The 17,477-nt window shown below is 38.0% G+C and overlaps 1 protein-coding gene across 11 annotated transcripts in view; it reads right to left on the bottom strand.

The window, feature by feature from the left end:
- The window catches only part of C4H4orf50 (chromosome 4 C4orf50 homolog), a 78,834-nt gene that overhangs the window by 41,311 nt on the left and 20,046 nt on the right, over positions 1-17,477 (bottom strand). For all 11 annotated transcript variants that reach the window (XM_054066445.1, XM_054066446.1, XM_054066447.1 and 8 more), the window contains 4 exons: positions 16,156-16,212; positions 15,588-15,770; positions 8,199-8,441; positions 6,657-7,067 (listed from right to left, as the gene is read on the bottom strand). In XM_054066445.1, coding sequence (XP_053922420.1) covers positions 6,717-7,067; positions 8,199-8,441; positions 15,588-15,770; positions 16,156-16,212 — 834 coding nt within the window. In that variant the 3' untranslated portion in view covers positions 6,657-6,716. The remainder of the gene's footprint in view (positions 1-6,656; positions 7,068-8,198; positions 8,442-15,587; positions 15,771-16,155; positions 16,213-17,477) is intronic.

The raw sequence follows: 17,477 nt of genomic DNA, 5'->3' as shown, positions 1-17,477 counted from the left end.
GGACATGAGGCAACGGGGCTGTGATGAGCTATGAGAAGTAAATTAGGGGATGAAAACCTCTGCAGCCCCCATAAAAAAAATACATGGCCTCTACCTCCCAGCTCAGACTTAGGAACATGAGACCATGTCTTAATTTAGTGTTGATAATGCTCAGTGTGCTCTTTAGTTGGACCTTGGTTTCTCTACTCTTCTGCTCACCAGCTACAGGATACAGACAGTATACTTCTGCCTCACAAGATGATGAGGTGTCCAGATCATACAGGAGTCACACTTGAAAGAAGGCTTTGCCTTTACTGAGAGTAGATTTGATTTTTATTTCTACCCAGCTCATGTATGTCAGACAATCTGTCTGCTCATCCATAAACCACCATTTGCAAAAGATCCACCACCCACAAAAGATCTCTAACTATTCATTCAGAAGCCACATCATCTTGGCGATCATATCCAGCATAGAAAAGGCACGTAAAAATGTAAGGCTGGCAGAGATGAGCAGACCCCAGCTCCTCACCACCACAGAGAAGCCACATAAAGGACCGCAGCCTCCCCTACAAATCAGCCCCTCAGAGGGACAAGAACAGCCTTGTGCATCCCAAGCAAAGCTGCCTGCACAGTCACAAACTGTTAGGAGTGTTTGGCTGGGCAGCCTCATCTCTAGATATTAAAGCCCACTCACCACAAGGGACTGCCTGCAGCCAGCTGGAAACAAAGATGTAGCTGCTGAGAGACAGAGAACCCAGCCCACAGATGGGAAAGCAAAGAGGCAGCATCCAGCAGATGGTGGGGGCAAGGGAGGGCAACAAGAGATGGCCACATCCTCCCCTTCTAGCTGCAGATTTCACTAGGGTGAGAAAGAATCACTCACGACTTTCAGACTTAGAGCCATGCTACAAAAATCAACAATGTGCTCTTGGAGAGTCACACTTAAAAGAAGGCTTTGCCTTTACTGAAATTTCCCCTTACTCTGCTTCATGTTCTTGCACTGTAAACAAAACCGTAATGACTAGGCAGAACAGATATCATCTTAACTTCTCAGTAATTGTTGATTAAATATTCCCAGGAACACCAAAAAAAAAGAGCTCTCTCTTCAACCTTAGATGTTTGACCTGATTTACTAATGGGTTGAACATAAATGCAATTTCATTGCCTGAGAAGCCAGGCTTACAGCTGCTCTGGATCACCAGACTGAAACCGAGCTGCTGTGGCACTCTGGTGAACCTGACCCATTGTCTGTAATAAGATCTTCTAACTCTTTTTTTTTTCACCTCCTACCCACTCCCCCTCTCCTTCTTTTCAAGAGCTGCTTACTTCACAAGTTATAATTTTTTCTCTCAAGAACTTGCCACACTACACTGAGTTTTCCAAAGCCAGATAGGTTATATTGCATGAAATATGACTGTGGCTACAGTTCAAGGGATCTTTAACAGGGGTACAAGTCAGGCTACCTTCCACTGTGGGAGCCTGGCATTTCCTTTAGCAGTGCCCATCTCCTACCCAGTAAAGGTTCAATAGTTTACCCACATAAAAGCAAGACAAAAATGTGCTGAGAATACATTATACAACCACTGATCTTTTTTTCTTCCCCTCTTTCAGCAGCAAATGAGACAATGGAGATCTAAACTGCTACAGGGCAACTGTCCCTCTTTGTCCTGGTCCCACTGTCATCTGCGCTTGGGCTGACAGGTGAAGCACACAAAAGAGTTTCCTTCCCATGAAACTTGGGTATTCGGAAAGGGAAGACAGATTGTTACATACCTGGATTTTTAACCTGCAGAGGAGTCTAGGTACAACGAGAACTTTTACTGCATAGTTTAAGATTCCTCTTAAGGTTTAAACCCAGTCTTTAAAATAATAATAAAAAAATCATTCTCTCCTCATGTCCTTAATTCTGTTAGCAAATCCCAAAGGAGAGAAGAAAAAGAAAAGAAAAAAAAAAAAGAAAAAGATCTGCAGAAAGTGACTTCCCTCTGTTATTTTATACTACCTTTATTTATGCCAAACCCCATGCAATTATACATATATACATATATATATATGTGGACTATATGGTCTTTAAGGTCCCTTCCAACATAAACCATTCTGTAATATGTAAATGAACACATTATTCTACGGTTCACCATTATCCTGACTGATAGCACCAGACCCACAGACTGGAGAAAGACAATATTTCCAGATGAATGTAATAGGTCAAGTTTTCTGAAGTATTCCATTTTCTGTCCTTAGCCCTTCCTATTTTCTTTATTCCCATGAAAAAGCTACAAGCTACTGCAGAACAGATGAATTTAAGTCAATGCTATCAGCTGTATGACCTGCTGAGAATATAGTTATACAAAGAGATGTGGGTGTTTCTTGGTTTAATAAGGCCTTAAGAGAAAGGACTGCACTGTAGAAATCTTTCCTCCATTATCTGGTTTTAATTAGGAGCTTTAATATCCATCAGCTTAAAGGCTAAATGAAAAAGCTGTTACTAAGAGGATATTAGATTGTGCTTTTACAAATCAGAATTTCTACCCCAAAAATATAAACAGGAATTATTAAAGGACTACAGGAAATTTAATCACAGGCAACTTGGTTTTGTTCTGACTCGTACAAATATCAGTCCTGAGCACAGAACTGCATTACTGCAGACTGAGCATTCTGAAATCTTCTACGAGCATAAAAGCTTATCATAGCACAAGATAAGACATAGATGGTGAGTGGCAGGCTTCCAGAGCAACCTGTCTTGATTTCCACAACTGTTTAATCTCTAGGAGAACCTAGAGTAGACGTTGGCATAATTTACTGTAAAGACACTGCATTTTGTCATCTCCCTGTTTTCCAGTGCCTTCCAGGTCTTCTCCACCAGACCAGTTCTCAAAGAGGGATGCAGATGATGTTCCTTCCTTGGATTCTAAAAGTATACCCATTTCAGATGTTCCTAAAAAGTAACTGGTAACTGACTTTATCTTTTGAGCTTGCACTGTGAATTCTTGGTAGTTATTTAGACGGCACACACAGGTGAGTGTGGACAAGGTACAGGGTAACATTACTTTTTTAAAACATTATGAATGCTTTTTTCCTAAAAAAAAAAAAAAAGAGGAATAAGGATACTCTAATACAAGAATTGCATTGACCAAGGAAAACTGGTTTAAAATACACATGATCTGTACACACACTGTAGGTGTTCTGTTTCATTTCATCTGAACATAAAAACATTCCCTATTTATGACCTCCCCTACCAGACAAGAGGGGAATAGACAACACACAAGTGCAGGAGAATTATTAGTTTTCTTTGGTTACATAAAACTGCTTGTTCCATGTAGGATGAAAGTGATGGGGATTTTTTTTTTCTTTTTTTTTCTTTTATGCCTGTCACGGGAGAATGGTTATTCCTTCCAGTGTTTTTTGATTTTCAGATTCCAATTCCTCCCTCAAAAGGGGTATAAACTGAGCTACAGTGCATTTGTAGCCTCAAGTAATCCATGAGTTTCCTTTTAAATTCACCTTTCTGACAAACTTTAAAAAGCATTATGCAGCATTTCACGTTACTACTTCCATGTATTACATGCATACTCTATTTCTAACTAATATTTCTGTTAAAACTAGACAGATGAGATGGCTTTGCTGCTGAAGTATAATATTTTTACTTTAGTACTGTGGAGTCCAAGTATAGAAAAAAAAACATCTAGGCAAATACTGCCTGAATATGTTAATAAACATTCATTTGACATGAACTATTGATCCTAGCAAAGAGTTTTCTGTGCTATTTAAACAAGCTTTTTGTAAGTGAAAGAGCCTGAATAGGAAGCAGACTCAGTGAGCGTCTGTCAGCAGGAAGCACACTGTTGTCCGGTTTCTTTCCAAGTGTTCTGATCATCCAGTGAAACACAGATAATGCCATCTGGCTCAAGGGGATCCATGGATGACAAACTGCAGATCACAGGTGGTTCAACACAAGTCATCTCTTCAGATGTGTTCTGTAAGCACATTGCTACTGATCACCCTCAATTTCAAGAAAATCCAAATAATTTACAGACTAAGGGACAATATTAATTATTCTGTATGAGTCAGTCAGCAAGCTCAGACTCCCAAAGGACATCAGTTTGGCAGGACACCAATATATGAACCATCTGGACCGCCACTGTACATCTTGGATTTGTTTCTATAAATTACTGAGTTTAAAGAACTTGAAGGCCCTTGTTTGATGGTGCAATGTATCATCTAATCTTCTTGTACATCAATTAGCACATAATTATTCAGCATAATCTATCACCTCTCATTTGCCCATTCAGTTGTGGGAAATAATGGAGTAGGACAGAGGTTTTAAAAAAAAAGCCTTTAGCTGACTCACCTTTTCTAATGCTGTCACAAAAATACAGACTTTATTGTTAAATTATTAGCATTCCTCAGCTGTGGTGTCTAAATTAGTGCATTTTTACTTATGAGAAATTAAAAGGAGCTGAAACAGCTGCTCAAATGACAGCTGTGGTATCTCTACGTATTTAAACAATGATTTGTAGTAGGAAGAACGTTTTTTCAAAAAAAAATAATAAAACCACTATGGGCTACAGGATTTTAACTGAAATTTGTGACTGTAAAGCAAAGTGCCAGCACAGAATCCAATAACCTGAGAAATTGCTTGAGTCTATTTTGCGTTAGTCTTTCCATGCAGGTAATATCCTTGCAAGTGTCTATTCCCCCATCTACGCTTGCGTATGTCTGCAGCTCTTGTTGAAGAAATTACTAATTCCAGCAGGAGGAAAATGGGGCCAAATAACCTAATTAGCTTAAAATGAAGTCTGATGTTTAAAATTAACCACCTTTATCTTTGATAGAAAGGGACTGGACCGAGAAATTCTTAATTTCATAGTAAGATACTGTGGTCCCAAAGTCACAAAATTGATAGTTACGCTAAGACAACAAAGCCTATCTTATCATCACAGGGTATTATTACTAATACCTTTATTATTAGCAAACTTCACGCATTAAAATCTGACCTCCAGCCTGAACTACTAGGCGTCGTATTTTACTGTCAGCAAGACAAAGCTCAGAACTCTGTTCTCAGAACTGTTAATTCTTAAAGCATCATTTTATCAACATAAAAGTTACTGTGTTAAATATTTACAAATGTTTTTACACATAAAAAACGCCTTAACATTTAGCAAGGCAGTTGGTGTCTGAGTATCAGGTTAACCTGTCTTCAGGAATGCTGGCCAGGCATTAGAAAGAAGAGAAAGACACAGGAGCAGAAGCCCAGATTTTGGAACCTCACCAATCACCTGCAGGAGTTATTTCTTTGGGTATCTGATGTGTGTTTTCTAAAGATATGTTGGATGAAGACCAGTTCAGGTACTTCTGTAAGCAATGCATTGATAACTTACTGAGCAAGTGAAGATGGGTTTTCCACAACAAAGCACAAGCATGTGCATTAATATATCTGCAAAATAATTTTGTTTCTGACTCCTGAAAAGCAGCATCAGTCAAAGTTGTAATGTACTATGAACCAACTAAGGTAACCAATGGAGGTAGAGAAAGAACAGTGCCACATATTACTGCGTGTTATAAATGGTCTTCTAAAAATTCTCTTTCTAACAAAGATAGCCTGGAGATTTGAATAACGGAGATTTTCTAGAACTATTAACTCTGGTGGGTTGCCAATATAAATGGCTGTTATGTGCTTTGGGAAACTGACAGTCATGCTCAGCTAAACTTCCCAAAGTCAACTGGCTTTAGTGCACACGTGCACCTACACAGACACACCCTTCCCTCCCCCCTTCCAGGATCCATCCAAAGCTCATGCAGCCCAGATTACATCTATTTCTGAGCCAGACTACAAACAAGCACTGTCACAGCTGGCCTGGCACTGCATTCACTTCTTCCTAATGCAGGTACTGCGGTTCGGCAGCACAGGATGCAGTCTGAATCATCCATTCATTGAAATCAGATGTTATTGTACTTATGATGCCCAGGTGGTCACCTGAGGAAAGCAGTCAGGAACATGTCCAGTAAAACTGTTCAAGTTAAGCTGCAGTTTGAATAAGGAGCTTAAAAATAACAATTGAAGTATGTTATTTTTAAAGATACTACCACCCACAGGAATATATCGAGTATCCAGCTGTAGGTCAACAGGAAAAAAATCAAACAAGATACCAACCCCAAACCAGAAAAAAACACCTGAACTCTTCCCCCCTGCAAAATCCCAAGACACTAAAGAAACACTAACAGCAAAACTACTCCCAGATTTCTGTAAAATCCATTTCTAGGAAATGCATGACGTTATATTTCCTTAAGTTCCAGAGGAAACAGTCACGCAAGTCAGATTTTCTTTCAGAACTTGCTACTGCACACTGAAGAAATGAGTTACACATAAAAGTTAATTTGATTTAAGAGATTGTTTCATGGTCTCAGTTAAAAGAAAAGCAAATTATAAAGAAGTAGTGAAAAGAAAATGGGGAGTCAGCCCAGTTGACTGAAAAATCCATGGGTTTCAGTGATCTCAAATGTTCTAAGACATTTCAATCATAAAAAGTATTATAGCTCTTTTTTAGGCAAACTTTCCAGCCTTCTCAAAGTAGTTGCTAGGCCATGGTAATTAGCAAAATATCTTTTTTTTAAAAAAAAGAATAAAATGAGTAGCACTTTTGTAACCATGGGAAAATCGCATTGTCAAGATGCTTTACCTTGTTTTATTTCTGCAGGTTTTATTCTTTCCTGTGCAGCTGATTTCTCCCCACAGGATTTCAACCTTTATTACTTGCTGACAACACGTCTGACAAATAGCTTTTTGCTGTGGTAGCTGAGGTTGAGCCATCTGTTTTTTCTCTAGAGAGCCATGCCTTATTCATAATGGCATTTTTCTGTTTCATTCCCTGGGGAATAGCACCTGCATGCTGATTTCCTATTTGACCCCAAAATACATCATCACATTTCGACAACTGATCCCTCTCCTTCGTGGCCCAGAAAGCACTACGCTCCGGAGGCACCGGTGCATTCTTCATCCTTGACAGCAGAGGCCAAGGGGCTTCCTCATGGATCACAGGCAGGTTGCAGTCAGCCTTCAGATTTGAGTTGGAGGAGACAACTGAAGGTATCTAAGAAGGAAAGAAGAAAAGAAAACGTAACTTTGGATGTCCCAGGCCACTCTGTGCATTGTGGCTGATTGCAGCTGTAGCTTCCTATGTAATTGTACAGTAGGCCTGTGTCATGCTCTTATTGGGATTTAATTAATGCACATGTGATGTGTATAAGAAAATAACCCCCGAGTTTATAAAGATCAGGTCAATCAAAGAGCTATTTGCCTGCTACTCTCCCTAATGACTTTATTTTGTGACAAAATTTTCATTGATCCTTTTTATATGTTACTGTGATAAAGAAAATAGCTGGGAAACTGGATTTAAACTGTCACATATATCCTCTGTATTAAATAACTTAAGGGCTTCACATGTCTGAGTCACCATGTCATTGCATAATAAATTTCTTAACTAGAAGGAAATTTCAGTATCTTGCACGGGTTTTCCATTCCAACTATTAACGCCAAAAGCAGAAACTATGCTTTTATTTGTTTTGTTACATGCATTTTAATCCAAGATTATAAAGGATATTCAGCAGAATAATATTTGTAACTACTCTAGCTAACTGGTTCCAGTAATTGCATACTTGAATTTTATTTGCGTACAATCATGGGGAGGTTATGTTGTCTCAGAGAGGGTGAAATCTCCTGCCTGTTTAGTTTAGCAGCAGACTGTCACAAATGCAATTGCAATTGATCAGCTCTGTTCTTAACAGGATTCCTGCAGTTAATGGAAATTACTATAAAGAGCTTCAGGGCACAGGAATAATTGGATCACTAAAAAAAAACACAAAAACCAAAAGAATTGGAGGGGATAAAAAAGGTAGGGCAAGAGCTACATAACAACTTTTTATTTTTTTATAAACATTTAACAATTTTCAAATGTGGTCTTACTAGACAGAACACCGTGATGAAAACAAAATCTTTTAATTATTTTTACAAGCCCCGAGACATTTCTAAACAATGGGGAAGAAAATTAGGCCTAAAGAAAAACATTAAGCATTTATTGTCCTCAGCTTGTTAAAACTAACAATTAACAGTGCATCTCTGGAAGCAATCGTTTAAATATTATGTTCTGTAAAATGTAAATATTATGTTCACCAAGAATAACAGATTTCACTAAACCAAAAACAATGAGAAAATTTTTACTGACCTGGCAATTTTTGTGATGGTTTTGTCTTAGTTCTTGATGCAAGGCTATGATTCTCCCTGGGCTTGTTAATTTTATAGGAGAAGTAACATACATGTTTGGAATGAAGTGAGAGCTGGGAATGCTATCCACCTCTTGCTGAGACTTTGCAGGTATTGGCTTAGTCATCCCATTCATTTTGACATACGTCTCATGATCTTCTGGCTGTCCATTGGCCTGTGAAATTTTTGTGGAAGAAGACTGCATCTGGAAAAGAAAATACCATTTCAGGAAATTCAAGCAAGATAAAATTTTCCAACACTGTTTATTTTAGATTAGTGGCAACCACTTGGATAAATTCATCACAAAAAAATGTTCACAGAAATTAAATGCAAATAAATGATGTTTGCCAAAATAAGAAAAAAGGTAATATACCAATTATTTGTGAATATAATGTGAAGCATTCCTGCGTCTGTCTAAAAAGGAATCCTACATTCATCAATTCTTCCCCAAAACACAAAGAAAATCTTTAAGCTTTAACTATAGCCAGTATTTGCAGGCTGAATTTGATATTAGGAAAACCTAGATAAAAAGTAAAAAAAAAAAAATCTGATTTTAAAAATTGTATATATGAGATATATTGAATCTCAAAATTTCTCACATGATTCTCTCATGCACATATTGTCTCACAACAAATTCTGGTTTGTCTACCTACAAGTGTTCAAGAAAGTTAAGCTGAATAGACTTCCAAAGTCCATTGAAAAAGCCCATCACTCTCATCTTCTCAAATTCAGCCCTCAAAGCTCTCGGTCTCCCTGAAGTATGTGTCTCAGGATTCTTAAGTACACGTACACACCGGTACTCAGGAGGGTGGGTGGTGCCTGTCCATCTCTAGAGCCAGTGTGCTGAAGGTATTTATTTAGGTAGCGTAGCATGAATAGCCAATAATATCCCCGAATCACAGACATAGCTCATTTGGAAAGTGAAAGCTATACATTTGGATATTCCCCTACACACACAGAAGACAAAGGCAGCTTCAGAAGTCCCTCGTTTCTTGCCAAGGATACGAGTGCAGTATCTCCCCAGCACTTAAAAAACACTGGCTGGCTGAAAGTGATAGAGGGGTTACAAAGGGCAGCCCTGAAACGTTTTGAGGTATGAAGAGATTACATCAGAAATTATTTGATGAGAATTTCTGCACTATAAGAAGCACAGTTAGAGGCATCACTGGTGATAGATGAGAGTCAGCAGGAGCAGTACAAGTTCTGGCGTTCAATGATCCGTGCAAAGGCAAACCACTGTCCTCCTCGGAGGCAGGAGAGCTGATAAAGCTACCAGAAAAACCCACAGCACCAAATCAAACGTGTGACACTGGCATATTTCATTTCTAGAAAAATAACCTCCTTGCAAAGTCTTTCTTTTAACTGTTCAACCCACAAAGGCTTTTGCCTCTTGGGATTACTGAATTCTGCTGCTGCCAAACCAGTGAAAATCAATAGGAAGGTGGGTTAATGTAAACCCCGATGACTGAAGCCACTACCACAAGGAAGAATTTTTCACAGCATGGCCTGCGCTATATTTGAAAGTTGGTATGATCCTGCCAAAAACGGTTTGTCTTCAGTGTTTCATAAGGCTCTGAAACATTAAAGATCACATTTTCTATAGCATTATGGATGTAGCTAAGGAAAATTCCTGCATTTCATCTTAGTGCCCAGGCATTAATTTCTTCTTTTTATTTTATTTACAATATAGATTGTTCTCCTTTGGTATTTTTTCTTTCCTCTCAGGTTTCCACAAATTACCCCACCTAGGAAGAAATGAAAATATTGTGATATTTCAACAAAATTGAACAAGTGTAAACTTGCATAATACCAGGTTCTAGAAAGACTGACACTAACCCCCCCCAAAATTACATTACAAAACCAAAAAGATAGTAGTGTCAGAGATAAAAATAAAATGTTTTAATTCATCTGGATATTTTTAACTCTACATTTTATCTTAATATAAAGTCTAACATTTATCAGAAAATAAAGGAAGGTTGGATTTTATTATTGAACAGCTTTATTAGTTATTTTACTGGAAAGGACACGCTGCCCTTAACTAGGTTTAATCCATATTTTATATCCTTCTGTATTTTTAACAACCTTGCTGAAGGTCAAAAAGAGCATATTTCTCAGAAATGGATTTTACCCTTTTTTAAAAAAATTACTACATAACAACCACCATCTCCTCTGTTTTATCCCATTGAGTTAATGGGATAAAAGGGATTGGGGAATGCCAATGGGTTCAAGTGACATTTTCTATAACGTCAGAAAAAGAAGACTCTTTTGGCACAAAAATTTTGCCTTGAAAAGTCACCTGGTCTTAATCAGCATTGTGTCTCCAACACTTTCACTTTATCTAAAGCAGATACATTTTAATGGGTAGGATGCCTCCTTGCTCATTACCTCTTTCTCTCCACTAACTATGAAAGAAACACAATGGATGTGATCATCTGAAGTACAGAAAGCAAATATGAAATATATCTCGCTCTCGGTGTCAGAAAAGCTTCTGATCTCACCAGCCGTGCACAAATCATCTTAAGGAGAGCATCACAGAATGCTATTTCAGGCCTGTTTCCTTGAAATATGATTTACAGGAAAGCAGTAAGTGGTTTCTTGTGAAGAAATGAGTAGAAATGGTGGAGGGAGGGAAGAAGAAAAAAGCATTGTTCTACCAAGAAGTATCTCAGAAGAAATCTCCTGATACAAGGGATTAAGCTATACTGTTCCATACATTTACTCTCTCTTCTGTAAAACAAATAATTCACTACATTGGACACATTCTTCGCCTGGAGCTTTCCATTCATAAAGTTTAAGACGACTTCATGAAAAGCAATATAAAGCACTATGATTTATGCCTATACTTCGTGCACAAATTCCCTCTTAGCCCTGAGAAACGGGGGCAAATAGCCACAATCGTTTCAGATCCACTGTGGAAAGCGTATATAAAATAGATCATCAAGTCCAAGCCTTCCAGCCAATACAAATCGAAGTGAATAAGTACAGCAGCATTATCCTTTACAGGCATCAGTCATCTGGACAGAGGCTATTGACATAAACCCAGGATATATTGGCTCAGTCATCTGAGGGAACAAATTGAACAAACTCCTGTTTCTACACACACAGAAAAAGAGAGAAGAAGCCCCAAAATACACACAGTTGCACTGGCTGAGATGAGCTCAAGTGAAGAGCAAGTCAGGGTCTCTTTGTGTGAGAATCTCCATGTGATTCTCTTCTGTATCAAAAGCAGCATGGATGCAAACTTCATATTCAAGCTAGTCAAACTGGGTAAAGCCTGTTTCTAATTGGCAAGTAGACACCTACATTCAGAAAAAAAGTGAAGCCTTCTCTTTCACATTTACTATCAGTTATCTGAAACATCTTCTTTCGCTTCATACTGTTACCAACCCAAGTAAAGCAGCTGTTGCAAATCCCAGTCCTTTCTGTTAGTTCTTTAGACAATGAGTGATCATCAGCTGTGTACTTTCCACTAGGAAAGACAGAGAAACAACCAGCGCTAATAGTATCCATGATTAATTCTACAACAGCAAGAAAAGAAAGATAAGTAAAAGGCCTTTCCAACTGAAAAAAAATCATCATTTAAAAGATGATTAAAATGTGACATGACAAAAGGCCAAAAATGGCCACATATTCTGTCTGACATTGGGCATGTGAATCCCTGCTATGGCACAGTGCAGAGAGTCACATGCACCTGCTGGAGGCAGCTCTTATCCCTGGGATGTGTTCTCTTTTCATTTTCCAAACACAAAATAAGATGAGGTTTTAATTATGTCAGTTGCCCAAATTTATTGCTGCTCCACTACAAGGGGCTGGGCTCCACTGGTTTCTTGGTTTAAGTCTTCTAAAAGGAAAATATATCACAAAGACTTAGAAATTAACTTCTTCATGCCTCCAAAAATTTCAGATCCATATTAGACATACTTTATCATCCCTATGGCTCCTCAAAAGGCTATTTTTTTTTGTTCAAAGTAGAGAGGGAGACATGATGAAGCTTTTCTTCACTGTCCTGCGCACAATTTTTGCTTTCACTACAAGTGACATAGATGTTCTTTCTGGATGAAAAAGAATAAAAAATAAACCCCCCTCCATGCAATCATATATGTTTATTATGATAAACCAAACTGAAATGAAATTAAATTGCACTAAATTACTCAATTAAACTAAATTACAAACAATGAACTTAATGGTGTACAGCTTCACAGAGAAGAAAAGCCATTCAAAATCTAGTCCTCTTTATAGGGACTTGATAAGTCTAGTAAGGGAAGAAAAATTTACTTTCTTTTCTGAAAAGACTACTCCAGTTTATATCTGGCCTCGGTGAAAAGTACACTGGTGGAATAAAATCATGAGATACTACAGGATTCAAGCAAATTTTATTTCTCAAAAACACTTGAATGTAGCACTGTGCTGTGAAAATAATCAAGAATGACAAAATTAAAAATGCATGCTGCTTTGTTGAACCAAGCTGATTTGAAGTTTTTGGTTACAGTAAATCAGCAAAATGAATCCATTGTGACCAGAGTGATTTACTATGTAGGAGAACAGTCTCCACTGCTGAAAGTGGTCTGAAAAGAAGCTTCGAATATGGTTGGTTTTGCATCACACACAGCCTCTGTGTTTCAATGTTTTAATTGGGATGAGCATTAGGAAGACAATACTTCTGGCAAACAGAAGGGAATGACTAAGCATCTGTTGTGCCATGAATGAGCAAAGAATTGAAGTTCACTTTTGTCTTTGCACCAGTAATTTGTTCATGCCCATAAGCTCTCCACTGAAGCTGGAGTTTCCTAGCAGACAGCTAGGGCAGATCTGTCCAATCTACACGTAATTCCATGTATAAATGGGGAAAAAAAAAAAAAAAAAAAGAGTTCTTAAAAGAATTCTAAAAGATATTTTCTTCTGAGAACCCAGAATGAACTACAAAAGGCCAGGCACTGAATTGAGTATAGAGCCTCTTTTCCCTTCACACATCTGCCCTCTGGATCAGCCCTTCATGTAAGCTTTTGGTAGAATTTCATCAGTAAGGCAAAGCAGGCAGGTCTGTTGCCAATGTGTAACAAGTTTCCATTTGTCACTAGGTCCAGAAAGGAATAAAGCCAATTGCAAATCTTTAATTCAAGAAGGGAGTTAAAAAAAAAAAAAAAAAAAAAAAAAAAAGCATGAATCCACTGGGTCTTCTCTAGAAGGGTTCAAATGCTAGGAATGAATTAGAAATGAAGCTCTGAGAAGGGAGGGAATAAGCTTTCAAAGAAGTTTTATGCAAGTTAAAGTTGTGCATAGCTTTAGAATGGTAGATATGAATTTGAGTGAGAATAAGAGTTGAAACGCAAAAAGTGAATCCTCAATGATGATAAGTCAGCTCAGTTTACCATATGTTTACAGAAATCAGTACAGGATTTTTAAAACCAAAGGACTGTATCACATGAACATGAAATGGTCTCTTCTTTGTGATTGTAACCATTATTAAAGCAGGGGTAGTGACACGTACATTTTCTCACTGAAGTGTTTTCCATTGGAAAACTGATCCATAGTGATCTACATTTTTCATGGGAACATACAGATCTGCCATGACACATGAAATTACTTAACACAGTAATTATCACAGACCAGATTGGTTCAAAGCTCAGTGTCCAGGTGCCTAACAAGAGCTGGTCTGTTCTCTGCATGATTAAAAAAAATGGATTTGAACCCCACTGTGCCTGAGCCTAAGTGAGACCTCCGGGGCTGGATGCTATGGGAAGGTGTGTGTGGTCCTCTTAGCATGAATAGCTGTTGAAGCAGGTAATTGAATGTGGAGTTCCTATGTTGCAAACAAACACAGTAGCCATCAGAATACAGATAAATCTCTTGGAGCTGCTAAGTTTCATGATAATTAGACATTCAGGGAGACAGTGTGAATGTGCACAGTATTTTGGCATTTATTGTTTGGAAAGCTTTACACTAATGCTCATTTAACATAGCAACATCTGAGAAAATGTCCGAAGGCAGTGAAGTATTATGTTCCTTCTGACAGATGAGTTACTAACTGCTGTCACGTAAAGCATTCATCTCAATGTGAGCTTAGATGTGACTGTGGCAGACCCAGACTTGACATACTCAAAGGAGACATAGCCAGACACAGAATCCCGTCCCACCTCGCAACCACAGCGCCTTTTCATCTTACATCAACAGCGTTGTTCATAATAGATAGATAGCATACGTAGATATGAAGGCACATAAAACACGAAGCGTGGAAAACCCCCAAATATACAAAATATATATATTTTATATATATATATATCTCAAACATAGATAGTAGAAGACAAGCGAAAAACAATATTAATAAATGTTCATGAATCAGTGAACTCCCTTGTTTTATTTTCCTGTTTACTACAGGGAAATTGAAAGTCATTTACCTTGAAGAATCAATCTACTTCCTCCTTAATATGCAGTTAAATTACTTCTTGCCACAGAAACAAGCATGACTGAGTAACAAATTGCAATATTTAGTAACACTAGGAGAAAAATCTTCAGTCACACAGAATACCACAATGTGTGTAAACATGCAAAATAATCGGAGAAATAATCCTCCAGATTTACCTTACTATATGCCCATTGTGAGCATCTCTACTGCTGATGAAAAATAGATATCAAAGTAATTAAAAAATAAATTATTTTTATGTACTCATTTTGCAGTGCATTGTGTTTGCTGAAATAGGAAACATAGTATGAATCTATGTTCTGTGTCCTGCTGTGGTAGGCAGCCACTTTCCCAATATTTTACAAATGTGTAAGGCAAACTAAATTTTTTTTCCCACTTTAACCGTAAGATTCTGGTTTACTTGATAGGAACATTACCAAATACTGTTTGGCCATTTTTATAGGCTTTGTTTAAAATAATGAGCAAGAAAATTAAAAGGAGAAAAAAAGAGCTTGTTTGAAGATTACTGAAGTATACAAGGGAGTTCACCCTAGAAATCTTTTTTTTTTTCTGATTTCTTCAGAAATCAGCTATTACACATTGTCCAGGAACCAAATGCAAAGTATATATTTAAAGTCAAATTGTATCATGTGTTGCATTACCCACTAGGTTAGATATTTTGTATAAACATCGGGAAAGTGTTTTTTTGCATGGCACATTAACATACTTCATGATAAGCTCCAGAAGATTTAAACTCTGACCAAAACAGCAGTAAAACAGCCAATAACAGCCAATTCCACTTACTTGCCTGAAGCAATACTTATATTAAAAGCTGAGACATATTTTATGGCTATAAAATGAGTTTCACTAAAAACTTTAAAAAAAAAAAAATCAGTGATCTAATACAATAGTGGAAATGGGAGGATTGTACAAGGAAGTACAAACACTCACCTCTTGATCACACATTGGTGTAAAAGTGACACTGTACTCTGCCAGGACCATGTCATTCACCAAGTTTTTCACCTCTTCATCAAATGCAGAGTTAATAATTCCTCGCCTGTGAAATTCACCGAGCATCCTGGTAATGAAGCTGTTCCTTTCCTGGCACATTCGGGTAAGGCAAGCCAGCTTAGCCTATGTGGCATGAACACATACACGTTGATTTCACTGCATGTCAAAACTGTGAGATTTTATTTTGTGTCTAATCTGTAATTTCACACATTTTGAAGCAAAGCTATAAATTGCATTTCTATGTTTCCAGGCTATTAGGTGCCTTTGCACCCTGCAGCGGCAATGTGCGTGCACAGATAAATGAGATAAAAGAGATGTTCCCTTTCCATGTGCGAGGTCCCCCTTTCGACAGGCTGAAGAGTACCCACAGCAACATCGTTAGCAAGCCCTTGCCTAAACCCAGGAGCAAGCAGCTAAGTCACCTGCAGAAGGCAGGCACACGAGCAGAAGCCTGTAAGCAAAGGGATACACCTTTGTGCGTGTAGGTCGTGCATCAGATATACAGTACCTTCAGAGGAGCTAACATCAGCTCTGCTTCAGACTTTCTCTTCTGGAGTTCTTTTTCCTGAAAGGTTGAAAAACATTCTGTATTAATTGCTTCAAGCGTCGTTTTAAGATATCGTAGCAGTTTTTTGCTATTTGTTTTAGACTTCCAAGGCATACGCTTCACATATTTGTGTGACCAGTATTACAGACAAGATGAAACAGTGTGAGGACTTGGTGGTACACTGACAGGCCCTGGGGTGCAACCATTGCCCTGCTAGCCTTATTATTGGTCCTGTAGATCAGCAAACACTTCCAGATATCTTTAAATGGAGTTCTCTATCAATGAGGTAATTTCATCAAAGTAGAATCACATTAAAGACTTGGTATCCTTTATTATGCATTCATATTCCCATTTGCACTGTGAATCTTCCAAAATACTCTTTTAGGGAAAAGCTTTCCCTTTTATCATCAATATTATGTTGTAGAATGTAAGAAACTAGGAGGGATTTTCTGCATGTGTATTCCACAGCAGGCTTTGAAAAGTGAACATCAACAGCTTTTTACTGTGAAACAATTGATGCATGCCCTCTATTAGCAGCTGAAACAGATGACCTAGCTTGCACTGTGTGATTAAAATGTTTATTAATCATGGGAAACTTGCTTTCTGATTATACACAAAAAAATGCAGTATCCTGCCAGGCAAAATCCATTTCTGTTATAGATCAATACAGTATAATTTGGCAATGAAGTACGGATTCCTTTGCATTAATTTTGCTTGACAATTTGTATTTCTATAAAGTTTACAACAAATATACTATGTGCATAGAAAAGAAAAGACTCCCTTTATGCGAATTTGGGTATGCTGAGACAAGTCGCATGGTCCTCAGCTAATAAACTGTGGGCTTGGGCAGGAAAGCAGTAGATAGGACAGGAGAGACATGTCTTTACATTGCACTGGCACTGAAGGAACAAAGGAAAAGCTGGCAATAGGTCCCTGCACTGGTGACATTCAATTATTTATGAATCACGGAACAAAACGCTTCATTGATGCAACAGCACAATTAGGAGTTGCCTGTTCATATGAGTAGCACATCTCACCCTGTACTCACCTACCATCCGATACGCACCATCCATTAATACAGGCACCAGACACTGAGAACAATTTGATTTTGCCTCCACTATTCCGCTAAGAGGCAGCCCAATCAATGCCTGAGAGAAGCCACTAACACTCCATACAGGAGAGGTTTAAAGCAAATCACAGTACATGAGAAGGCCAGGAAAAAAGCCTCAAACAAAATTATCAAACACACAAAACCCAAACAACCACTCCTTGCTCCTAAACTG

The sequence above is a fragment of the Cuculus canorus genome, chromosome 4 (assembly GCF_017976375.1).
Source record: "Cuculus canorus isolate bCucCan1 chromosome 4, bCucCan1.pri, whole genome shotgun sequence".
NCBI lineage: Eukaryota > Metazoa > Chordata > Aves > Cuculiformes > Cuculidae > Cuculus > Cuculus canorus.
This window is presented reverse-complemented; position numbering and strand designations above follow the sequence as displayed.